Source organism: Ochotona princeps, chromosome 16 (assembly GCF_030435755.1).
Source record: "Ochotona princeps isolate mOchPri1 chromosome 16, mOchPri1.hap1, whole genome shotgun sequence".
Lineage (NCBI taxonomy): Eukaryota > Metazoa > Chordata > Mammalia > Lagomorpha > Ochotonidae > Ochotona > Ochotona princeps.
The window spans coordinates 152,640-164,852 of NC_080847.1; the positions used below are offsets into that span (position 1 = coordinate 152,640).

The 12,213-nt window shown below is 53.9% G+C and overlaps 1 protein-coding gene across 3 annotated transcripts in view; it reads right to left on the minus strand.

Moving 5' to 3' along the window:
* TCF25 (transcription factor 25) overlaps nucleotides 1–12,213 on the minus strand; it is a 28,754-nt gene that overhangs the window by 6,212 nt on the left and 10,329 nt on the right. For all 3 annotated transcript variants that reach the window (XM_058675202.1, XM_058675201.1, XM_058675200.1), the window contains 11 exons: nucleotides 9,964–10,046; nucleotides 8,875–9,005; nucleotides 8,323–8,422; nucleotides 6,613–6,706; nucleotides 5,881–5,973; nucleotides 5,673–5,778; nucleotides 4,005–4,164; nucleotides 2,815–2,902; nucleotides 2,364–2,522; nucleotides 2,114–2,204; nucleotides 1,509–1,588 (listed from right to left, as the gene is read on the minus strand). In XM_058675202.1, coding sequence (XP_058531185.1) covers nucleotides 1,509–1,588; nucleotides 2,114–2,204; nucleotides 2,364–2,522; nucleotides 2,815–2,902; nucleotides 4,005–4,164; nucleotides 5,673–5,778; nucleotides 5,881–5,973; nucleotides 6,613–6,706; nucleotides 8,323–8,422; nucleotides 8,875–9,005; nucleotides 9,964–10,046 — 1,185 coding nt within the window. The remainder of the gene's footprint in view (nucleotides 1–1,508; nucleotides 1,589–2,113; nucleotides 2,205–2,363; nucleotides 2,523–2,814; nucleotides 2,903–4,004; nucleotides 4,165–5,672; nucleotides 5,779–5,880; nucleotides 5,974–6,612; nucleotides 6,707–8,322; nucleotides 8,423–8,874; nucleotides 9,006–9,963; nucleotides 10,047–12,213) is intronic.

A 12,213-nucleotide genomic window follows, 5' to 3' on the forward strand; every position in this document is an offset into this window, starting at 1 on the left:
TGGGCCGTCCTCCACTGCTTTCCCAGGCCACAAGCAGGGAGCTGGATGGGAAGTGGGGCCGCTGGGATTAGAACTGGTGCCCATATGGGATCCCGGTGTGTGCAAGATGAGCATTTTAGCCACTAGGCCACCGCACCGGGCCCAGGTACCTTGCTTCTAAGAAAAGTTGCAAGGGAGGGCTGGGAAGTGGGTAAAAGGCTAATCCCTACCTGAAGTGCTGGCATCCCATAGGTGGGTGCCTAAGAAAGCAGCAAAAGAGGATCCAAGTGCTTGGGCCCCTACACCCACAAGGCAGACCTGGAAAAAGTTCCTAACCTCAGCCTAGACCAGACCCGGCCACTGTGGCCAGCAGAGGAGTGAACTCATGGATCCAAGGTCTCTTTGTCTCTCCTTTTCTCCATGTAGCACTTTTAAACAAACAAACAAATCTTTAACACAAAAACAGAAACAAGGGAAGCTGCAAGTTCACTACAGGATTAAACCAGGAACTATCTTCCAGTATGCACACAAACCAGGCTTTCTGACAGAATTCAGAGGAAGGAAGACTCCACTCTGCCCATGCCAACCAAAGTCTAAAGGGAAAACCCATCTGTGACTCTGAGAGTGGCCCATTGGTGGAGGACAGCCACCATAACAGCTTCAAAGGCCAGGAGGATGGATTATAGAAGAAAAAAACATTCCTTGCTTATGGTCCATAATCATATGCACCACCATTATGCTCTCTGGCCCTAGCTCTAAAAACACCTCACAAGCTCTCCTCCCCGTGCAGGACCGAGGAACACAACAGCCCTGCTGGACTGGACAGCTGTATGTGCATCATTCTCATCTCCTCTCGCAGGCCCAGGGCCGCCTCCTCCTCTCGTCTCACAGGCCCACAACCTCTCGTCTCCTCTCGTCTCCTCTCGTCTCCTCTCCTCTCACAGGCCCACAACCTCCTCCTCTTCCTCTCCTTTCACAGGTCCACAGCCTACTCCACCTCCTCCTCTCACAGGCCCACTGCCTCCACCTCCTCCTCTCCTTTCACAGGTCCACGGCCTACTCCACCTCCCCCTCACACAGGCCGACTGCCTCCACCTCCTCCTCTCCTCTCACAGGCCCAGGGCCGCCTCCTCTCCTCTCACAGGCCCACATCCTCCAGCTCCACCTCCTCCTCTCACAGGCCCACATCCTCCACCTCTTCTTCTTACTGGACTTCAGCCTCCTCATTTTTCCTCATGGGTCCACCACCCCTCACAGACCCACAGTTCTCCTACACACAGGTTTTCACTGCAGCGTACGTCTTGCATTTGTAGTCTTAATGGTTAATGTCTATCTTCCTGCCCTCGCCATGCACCCCACAAGGGCACAGCCTTTCCAGCACCTCCTGCAGAATGGGACAGGAACGTGCAGAAACAGGTTTGGTCCCACCTCATGTCATCCTCTATTCAGGAGAGACTCCCTCTACTGGGGTCTGAGAAGTCAGGGGTCTGGGAGCCCCCAAGTAAAAGGGTAGGGTGGGAGGTGGGTACCTCTCAGGCCTGGCGTAGGAAGAGATGTTGTCTAATGGAGGCAGAGGGTCAAATCCCATCACAGACTGCGTGGTCACGTCCTTCAGGGATGGAACAAAACGGAGACACTGTAATGGGCTGGGTGTTCAGAGAGCCTCCCACACCTAGGGTAGTGGAGGGCCAGGGTAGCTGTGAGATCACTTCTCCCATGGAGCATCACTGTGGGGGCTATCAGCTGCAGGTGACAGGACCTCCATGGCCCCACCTGCAGCCTCAGGGGGACCCCTCCTGCCTTCATAACTTTCAGGGCAAGAGGCCCCAGTAGAGGCCAGTCTGGCAATGCCCATTACAGAGTTGCTGACAGCCCAGTCTGCCTGTGCCCCTCCCATCTCAGCCCTGTAGGACAGCGTCCAGGGTTCCTCCAGCCCCAGAACAGCACCTAGGCACAGTCATGGCGCACAGAGCCTGCTGCAGCAGCCAAGACTGTGCAGAACAGCCAGCCAGGGTTTCCGGAAAGCACACTGTCCTTCACCTGAACATTGGCTATGGGGAGGAGCCATTTGCATCCCAGTAACCCTGTCCGGCATGACGGCACATGAGTGTGACCAGCTCGCACACTCCCTTACCGGAGGGAGAGCAGCCACGGCCCCCTTGATCTCAGACAGGATCACATGGCGATGGATGTTCCTAGGGGCACGCTGGTACAGCAGTTTCCGCCTGAGGCCAAGGAAAAAGAGAGGTCAGGTGGCAGCTCCTGTCCTGGGATTCCAGCACCACAGGAGTGGAAGCCCCATGGCTGGACCTGGTTCTGGGGAAAGAGAGTAGGTCAGACGTCAGCCTGGAGACCACATAATGCAATGCCACGGAGAGGCTCACCTGTTCTCACAGGTCTCCACGGAGGGATCCCCAGCATCCACGGCCTGCAGAACCTCACGGACATTCTCCTCCAGCCAGCTCATGGTGGCGGGTTCTTTCCACAGGAAATGTGACCGCCCGAGGTACAGGCTCACCAGCTGGCTCAGGGCAGGGGGCTGGCTGTGGAGGACAGGACTGGTAAGCAGACCTTGACCCGCCAATGGGCACAGGGGAGGTCAGGAGATGCCTTCAGTCTGACTGAGCATACCATGAGGATGACGTGTGCCTTTGTCAGAGAGTGCAAACACAAAGTGGCCAGGTGCCCACACAGAAGGGAGGCCATGTTGCCCGGTTCCCCAGGGAGTAGACACTGCCTGTGGTCACCTTGTCAGTGGCTCCATGCCTGGGACCCCGTGGACACCCAGGGCCCCTCATACTCCCATTCTGAGCTTGGTCAGCTTGCCTCCATCACCTGATCTCTGCGTTGGGTCCAAAGAAGTGGTGACTTGAGACGGTGGCATCCGGTCGCACGCTGCAGTGCTCCAGCAGGGGCATGAGAACTGTGGGGAAAGCAGGGGACCCATGTGCACAGGGACCCCAAACCCCAGGCAGTTGACAAGGACCCAGCAGATCCTGTCACAGGCCTGTCTAGGGGGCAGGGATGTAAGCTGGATCCTGGTCACAGACATATATGTCTTCTAAGTTGTTGCCACTGGGGATTCCCTGACCCAAGGCTGGAGTCTACTCACACCAGGCCTGACGGGGTCTTTTCAACTCTGGGCAGACCTGCCCAGGACCCCCCAGCCAGCACCTGGGCTGAACGTCTTAATCATGCAGATCAGGCCACACAGCAGAACCCAGGGGTCAAGTCAGTGGCCCCAGGTGAGGTGAGGGCCCTGCCACTGCACCCCCACGGGCAGAGCCTGTCCAGGTCCTAGGCTAAGCCACCTGTGGCATCTCTGTTCCTCGGTGATTGCATCTAACTCCAGATGAAGGACAGGAGCTTTTCTGAGCAATGAGCCAAACTGGACAAACTCGGTTCACATTAGAAACAGCCTCAACCCCTTGCTGGATCCCCCAGAAGCCATGAGGCAACATGGACTCCAGATAGGTGGTGACTCAGGGTGGACACACAGACCCTGCAAACAGCATCAACTCACACGTGGCCAGTACTGGCCAGGACAGCCTCATCTTAAAGAGTCATTTCACTCCTGCTGCTGGGGGAGGTTCAATCTAGCCCACGACTGCCTCACTGTTTACCTGTGTGCACGCGTATGTGTGTCAGGTGTGGGGTCAGTTCAGGGTGCAGAATCTGCAGACAACCAAGTACCACAGCCCCTGATCTGGCTTGCACACACTTGCATGTGTGTGTGGTACTGTGGATAGCGCCCCAAGTACCATGGTCCCTGCTCTAGCATGTATGTGCACACATGTGTATATGAATGTGTGTGTACCATGAGTACCACAACCCCTACTCTGTGTCCCAACACAGCACCAGTATCTGTCCACTGCCTCTGGGCCAGGCCAGGGCACTCATGCCCCAACACCACCTAACATACTGTACGCACATCTCTCGCCCAAGGTGGGCATCGTCCCTGTTCTCAGTGCAGAGCAGGCTACCAGAAATGGAGGAAAGAGCCCCCGCCCAGGCAGGGCACTCACCTCCAGGGAACATGATGAGGGCCTGCTGGACCAAGAGGGAGGCCTTCTCCCTGGCGGAGCTGAGCTGGTGCTCCGGGAGCTCCGCCTGCTGACTCAGCAGGAAATACGCCAACGGGACAGAGAAGGCAAAATTTGGCAGCTGGGATAGGTTTCGATGAGCCTACAAGCGATGCACAAGCACACTTGGGTCCTAGAGGTCGTGAAGACAACAACGCAAAGGTGACAGCGGCGTGATGTCACCAGGTTCACTGAGCTGCCCATGCACAAAGGCCACCTACACTTGTGTCCTGCATGTGGGGTAGGTGGCAGTGAAGATGCCCTCAGACCCCCTTGGAAGCAACAGGGCCACCCCAGTATGGAAGCAGTTTAGCAAGGAGCCCTGCTCCCACCAGCACGCCCACATGTGTCTTCTTCCTTGCTCCACGCATGCACCCAGTCAATGTGGCTCAGGTTTTCCTGATAATCTTCAGAGACCAGCAGACATTGCCCACTGTGGCCACATCGGGGTTGCTTCCTCAAGAACATCCAGTTCCTCGCAGGTGACCCTGCTGTCAGCCATGCCAGATGTCATCTAATTCAGAAGGCTGAACTTGTCTCCCACACCACACAAAAACCAAGCACGGACACAAGGAGGCCGCGTACATCTGCACCTTCCACGCTTGCATTCTCTGGCTCCACTGGGGTCCCCACAGGGCCATCCCATGTACCACAAGGCACCACTCAAGAACACAGACCCTCACCTTCCCTCCCACATCCCTTGGCCCCACTGGAGTGCTCACATGGTCGTTCCCCTTGATGCCCACGAGGTACTGCCCAGGAGAGCAGACATCAGTGTAAATGTTACAGGGGCTGCACTGGACAGCAATTACTCAGGACAAACTAATCCTAAGCCAACAGAGCACAACTGCTGGCTCCAAGGTGAGATCTACCCAAAAATTACTGCTGAGACTCTAGACTTGGCACTTGGGCCAGACCTCTGGGCCCTTGGCCTGCCTCCCGTGTACTTCATACCATGAACCTGACAAGGCACAGGTCATCGGTCCTGAGTATATGGACACTTGTCCAGCACTCCCATACTCCCATGACCACACAGCCCCCTCTCATGATCTGGGGTGATCCTTCCTGTCCCTGAATAGATGTGTATGCCAGGGGATCCCACTTGACCGCTGCACCTCACTGTAGTGTTCTGACCACTGCAAACTCTTAGCTCTTCTGCAAGTGCCATGGTTCTAGCATTGCTGTCCTTGCAAGGTTACGTCTGTGTGTATGCACACATGTTTATGTACACTTCTGCACTGTGCACACATATGCTCCTATACTCACATACATATATACACATGGGATCATGTACATGACTATACAACCATGCACACATGTGTGGGGCCACTTCTGTTTACGTACATGTGTGCACACATATATACCTGTGCGCGTGCATGTACACCTACATGCACACCTGAAGGCTCTGACAGAGGCTGATGGATTGCCCTTGAGGACAGCTGAGGACAGCTGGGGACAGCTGGGGACAGCTGGTGGGGACCAGATTCCACTCAACAGAGGCAGCTCAGGAGAGAAGGGTGAAGGGGGAACTGGGGGTGGGCCCTGGCTCCGCCCCAGCCTCAAAAAGGCCAATCTATCAAGCACTGAGTGACAGCCAGTGGCCACACCTACCTCCCACTCCTGGAAGAGGCGGATCAAGTACTCGTAGTTTCGGGCTCGCAAGGCCAGGTGATCAATGAGCAGCAGCATGCACAAGGGGTCCTCGTCTGGCTCCAGGCTTCCAGACACAGCACAAAGGTGAGCAGAGGGAGCGGCTGTCATGGTCCAGACTATCTAGGGTCTCCCACCCCGACAGGAAGACAGGCAACCTGGGCCTCACCTCAGAATGAGTTTGCAGTACTCGAGTGCCGTGCGTGGGCAGCCCCGCTTCTCCAGGAAGCTCATCTGCTTGTAGAGGGCCAGGTAGAAGCTCCTGCAGCCGGGACAGCTGTTTGAAGGCGCAGGCGGAGGAAGAGCACCCCCAGGACCCCCCTGCTCTCTGGTCTTCCATGGGGCTGACCACAGCATCTGCCTGTGCCACATGCATGTGCACAACAGCCTGTGTTCTGCTGCTGCCGACAGTCACCCAAGCAATTCTATCTTCAAACATGAGACCATGTCTACCATTTACCATTTAAGGGCACAGAGTCAAGTGCCAGAATTACGACATACATATATCGAATTTCAACACATGCTAATGAGTGAGGTTTTGGAGTGGAAGCCTCTGAGTGAGACATGACGATTGTGACTGCAGAGCTGCTCACTGATTAAAGAATCAAGACATGGCTGCCAAGCACCCAGAGCCTACCCACTGTCTACACACGGAAGAAACAATCATAAGCTGTCTGTCACAACAGGGCTCATTAGGCTCTCTGCAAAGACGGACAAGTGTGCCTTGAGCCAATTCTATCCTTGAGCCCAGCCCTGCCCAGCGGAGCTTCCAGCTGAGCCCCTCTTTAGAGGTCTCCTGCTGCCCCTGCAGTGTCCCTACACCCCTTCCTGCTGCTGCAGGGCCCCTGCCTGGCTCACAGCAAACAGGCAGACCAGGCGCTCCTTGAGGAGCTATGCTCACCTGTTCTCAGGTCTGCGGTAATCCAGCCGGCAAGTCCCACTTGTGAGACTGAAAAGCGGATGGAAGGCACACTCCATGCTGTACAATGCTCTCTCTGTGGGCACACAAACACCAGGGAAGGCATCAGAGCCACGCAGTCATTGCTGCCTCTCCTATGAGCTTACAACAGGGAAAGTCATGTTAAGCTCCATTGCAAAACCTGGCGCACAAGTGTGAGCAGCAGAGCTGAGACAGACAGGGACAGCCTGAGTGTCTTGAGGTGTGAGGCCACATGTGCAACAGCAGGTATCTGTGTGAACATGTAAAACGTGTGTTGTGGGCCCGGTGGCGTGGCTTAGCGGCTAAAGTCCTCGCCTTGAAAGCCCCTGGATCCCATATGGGCGCCGGTTCTAATCCCAGCAGCTCCACTTCCCATCCAGCTCCCTGCTTGTGGCCTGGGAAAGCAGTTGAGGACGGCCCAATGCTTTGGGACACTGCACCCGCGTGGGAGACCCGGAAGAGGTTCCAGGTTCCCGGCTTCGGATCAGCGCGCACCGGCCCGTTGCGGCTCACTTGGGGAGTGAAACATCGGATGGAAGATCTTCCTCTCTGTCTCTCCTTCTCTCTGAATATCCGGCTTTCCAATAATAATAAAATCTTTAAAAAAAAAACAAAACATGAGTTGTGGAATATTTCTCAGCATGAGGTAGTAGGCCTGGGAGGTAAAGACATGACAATCCCAGGGAGGGAGGCCCGGTCTGTATGACCCCATAGGCAAGTGCAGAGACGGCAGGAGGAGTTGTGCTCTCCTCAGCTGGGCGCAGGGCCACTAGTGAACAGCTCAGGGCTTCCTTCCTGAGAGGCAGAGTGCCCTCATCTGCTCATTCATCTCCAAATGCCCACAGAGGCTGGGGCTGGGCCAAGTCAAACCTGGGAACTCAGCACAGGTCAGCCAGGTGCAGAGCTGAGTACTTGGTCATCACTATTGTCTCCTCGGGTACACATGAGCAGGAAGCTGGAGGCAGGTCTCCAACCCAGATGTTTTCACAGGCATCCCAACTGGTCTCTTAACTGCTAGGCTAAATGCCTGCCCCAATTTTTGCTTTTAGTGTGTGTTAAATGTATATAGCCATTATGTACGTATCTACCTTATGTTAAATGCATGAAAGTATGTACGTATGTTGTATGTTACATGGATATATATCCATGTACTTATCTTGTGTGTTGAGTGCACCAGGCACGTATGCATATACCTCTCTTGTACACATGTATCTATCTGTCTGAAAGGTACAGAGACAGCGTTCCCATTCACTGGCTTACTCCCCTAAAATGCCTGTCACAACCAAGACTAATCCAGGCCTTAGCCAGAAGTAGGAACTCAATCCCAGTCTTCCTCAGGGGAGAAGGGACCCAATCACTCGAGTCAGCAGCTGCTCCCTCCCAGGGTATGCATGGGCAGGGAACTGGAACCCGGAGTAGATGGGAGGTAGGTATTCCCAGGGAAGTCTTCACCACCGAGCCATTCACCCTAGAGCTCCTGTTGGGTGCTGCTGAGGCCAAAGTGTACACTAAAATCATGAGGGGTGTTAAGGCACACAGACTGTCAACACAACTTATCATTTTGAAATTACCCTGGCAAACCCACTGTGACCCATGTAGCGAGCCATCTGTCAGTGCAAGAGGCCACCCATTTGTTGGCTGCCCTATGTGAATGAGCGGGTCCCATTGTACCAACAAGGTCGCGAGCCATCTCCTGATCCTCCTGGAAACGGCAGGCATCACTGAGCTGCAGGAGTGAGTCCACGTGATAGGGGCTTGTCTGGAGCAGGACCTACAGCAAGACAGAAGGGAGAGAAGCTGCAGGCTGGGGCCTCCCTGCACAGATGCCACGAGAGTGCCCAATCCAGGGCCTGCCCTTCTCTCAGGCACCACCAGGGCTCTAGTTGCAACAGCCCCTACCTAACATGGGTGCCACTGTTGTAGAGCTCAGGACTTTGTATGTCTGGGCTGTACTCTCTCTCCAATGTTCCAACAAAGAAGGAAAGTGAGCACTCTCCTTTTCCCAGGAAGGCCCTGGGTCTTGTGCACTGGCTCAGGGTGGCCACAGGGTGGCCACCTACACCCCACGCATAGCTCCCAAGGAGTAGAAATGGAATCAGTATGCCATATGTGGACAGAATGCTGGTGACTTAGTCCCCAAACACACCTCCCTCTAGTCACAGGGTCTACCACAGAGATACAGGATCTGGCCCCGTCCCAGCCAGGAGCAGCAAGGTTACACACCACAATATTATTGGGCTCCATGGACTCCACAGCCAGCAGGAACTTGTGCTGTGTCTGCTGGTACTCCTCGCTGTGCTCGAAGGCAAAGAAGGACATGCCTCTCTTGGATTCCAACAGCCGCATGGATAGACCTGCAAGGCACAGTGCTTGGGGAGGGATTGCACACCACAGTGTCACCAGCCCTGTGTTATTCTGGGAAAGGACTTGGAGGTGTCCACACAGCCTGGCTTATTGGCCAGGGCCTGGGGCTGGGCTGCCACCCCTCTGGCCTAGCTCACTCCCAGCATATTCAGGGCCTACTGCTCAGTGATGAGTCTATACCAGGAGCTAGCATCCTGACTGCCAGAGTTTTCTTCAAAGTCAATTTCTCCAGAGAACCTGAATCAATTTGACATGGCCCAGGACGCTGACCTTAGTCTAGGGAAATTCCAGGGCCTATGCAGCCAGTGGACCTGGCCAGGCCAGATCCTGTACCCAGGCCACATTTGGTATGAAAGAATACCCAAAGTGGCTGCGAATCGGGTAGGTGTAGGAGTGGGAGTGTCACAGAAGTCCTAGCACCAGCCCGTTCTCTGATTCTGATTGTGGGTGAATGGACCGAGTTTCTTCTAAAACACCTGAGAAGCATGTTCAGTGGCTTTTAGCCTTGGCAGCTACTCCCTCCCATCTGCACCACGGAGGCCCAAGTGCTCAAGCTCAGAGGGAATCAGCTCCCAGGCACTCAACCTTAGGGCTCCTGCAGCACCAGGGCTCCTTAGCTAAAAGCAGCACCAGGCTGGGGTCCTCAACATGAACTCCTGAACCCTAGACACAGGAGAGTAGCAAGTATCACCGCTGCACAGTGCTATCTCTGCTTCAGGCTTTCCAAGGGCACTTGGTACTGGCAAGATTAGGGTTACTGGATTGCCACAGTGAACTGCGACCACAGGGACAGAGTCCAACACTACCACGAACAGAAGCTTAGGCACTCCCAGGCACCAGCACATGTGCAAGATCAGGTGAGCACACACACAACCAGGCTAGCACACAGAACACCAGGCGAGCACACACAGACCTCAAACACAGGGCCTAGCCCTGGGCAGAGCGTACCTGGCTTGCTGTACCGGGGCCAGGTGCTCTTGGGAGTTGTTAGCCACGTACACTTGGGATACATGCGCTGTCTTTGCCGAGGCCTGGGAAGAGAACAAGGCAGCTCACTCCTGTTGCCCACAGAACCACAGGAGTTGCCTGATCTTGGCAGGAGATAAAGCAAAAGTGGGGAAGAGTGGTATTCCAAGGACAGAACACAGAGAAACAGTGGAATGAACCATTGCCGGTTGGCATTGAACACCATGTAGCCACAGAGCAGGCCAGTCAAAAGGCAGGAGTAATAACCTAAGATAAAGGGCATAAAAGTGAGCCTGGGGCTGGCATTGTGGTACAGCATATTCAGCTGCCACCTGTAATATCAGCAAATCTTGTAAGCCAACTCACTGTGATACTCAGAATATGGAGTTAGGGTTTTACGGTTAGGGTCTGTATATGGTCATTAGGGTGGATACCATGCTTTGATCCTGCAGACTCTGTGAGAAGTGGAACGCAAGAGATGACACACATTGACAGGCACATGTACTGGTTCCTGCTAAGAGTTGCCTGTGGTGCTCGGTGTAATAGCTCAATTAGCTAGTCCTTGCCTTGCAAGTGTCAGGATCCCATATGGGTGCCAGTTTGTGTCCTGCTGCTCCACTTCCCATCCAGTTCCTTGATTATGGACTGGGAAAACAGTGAAGGATGGCCAAAGCCTTGGGAGTTTCTTCGGAAGAAGCTCCTGGTTCCTCGCTTCAGATCAGCTCAGCTTTGGCTGTTGCAGCCATTTGGGGAGTGAACCAGATCTTCCTCTGTCTCTCCTCTCTGTAAATCTGCCTAGTAAAAATAAATAAATCAATTTTAAAAAAAGAGAGTTGCTTGTGCCAGGAAGTGACACAGCCAAAGGAAGGCCCACAACCTGCTTTTCTTCAGGAAGGCTGCCTTGCAGGTTCTGTTATAGGAGAAGCTAACTGACCACTGGACACACCAATATCAGGCTGGGGCACTTCAGTGATGGAGGGCAGAGAACCAGGAATAAGAGCAGAAGTGCTTCCAGGAGTAGTCTCAAAGGAGACAGGAGTAGGATGAGGGGTGGGTGGGTGGGCAACAGCAGGGAGGCAGCTCTTTAGGGTTGACGGAAATGAGCCCCAGGGGGAGGGCACACCTGAAGTACTGGGGTTCAAGCCCCAGCTCCATTTCCTGCTAACGTGCACCCTGGGTCCCTGTCACCCATGAAGGAGACCCACACTGAGTTTCAGGCTCCCAGCTTCAGCCTGGCCCAGCTGTGGCTGTTGCCAACGTCTAGGGAGTCAACCAGGGGATGGAAGATCCCTGTTTGTCTATTTTTCTGTCTCTCTCTTCCTGTCATTCATTTTTAAAATACATATAGACAAATACAACTTTAAAAATAAGTGTAATAGTACTGAAATAATTAATGCAATTACCACTAATCAGCAATAAACACAACATTACAAACTAATCAACACCAGTAACTCACCCGCAGAAACAGGATTACATGAAGGAAGAAAAGGGCAGAGGCAGATCAAGCAGAGGCAAGGGGTGTGGTGAAAAAGGGAAAATTTTATCTTTTGTTTTATTTTAAGATTTATTTCTTTTTATTAGAAAGGCAGATATACAGAGGAGGAAGATCTTCCATCTGCTGATTCACTCCCCAGGGCCACAACAGCTGATGCTGAGCCAACTGGAAGCCAGGTTTCCCACGCAGGTGCAGGGTCCCAAGGCTTTGGGCCGTCCTCGACTGCTTTCCCAGGCCACAGGCAGGGAGCTGGATGGGAAGTGGGGCCGCTGGGATTAGAACCGGTGCCCATATGGGATCTCAGTATGTGCAAGGTGAGGGTGAGGACCTTAGCTGCTACACTACTGTGCCAGGCCCCAAAGATAACATCTTAAAAAGTTAAGTGCTGTTCATTAATATTCCAGAAAGAAATGTCTTCTTCAGCCTGAACAACCTGATGTGAATGGTGTAAATGACTTGGCTCAATGGCTCAATCTTCACCTTGCAAGCACCAGCACCCCATATGGGCAACGGTTCAAGTCCCAGCTGCTCCACTTCCCATCTAGCACCCTGCTAGTACAACTGAGAAAGCAGCATAAGACTTGACCTGCTAACACCTGCACATAAGACCTGGGTGGAGTTCCAGTCTCCTGGCTGTAGCCTGGCACAGTCTTAGCTGTCACAGGCATTTGGGCCACCATAGGGACAACAGCTGGAATTTGGAATGGCAGTGGAGGTGGGACTTAACATGCAAGCAC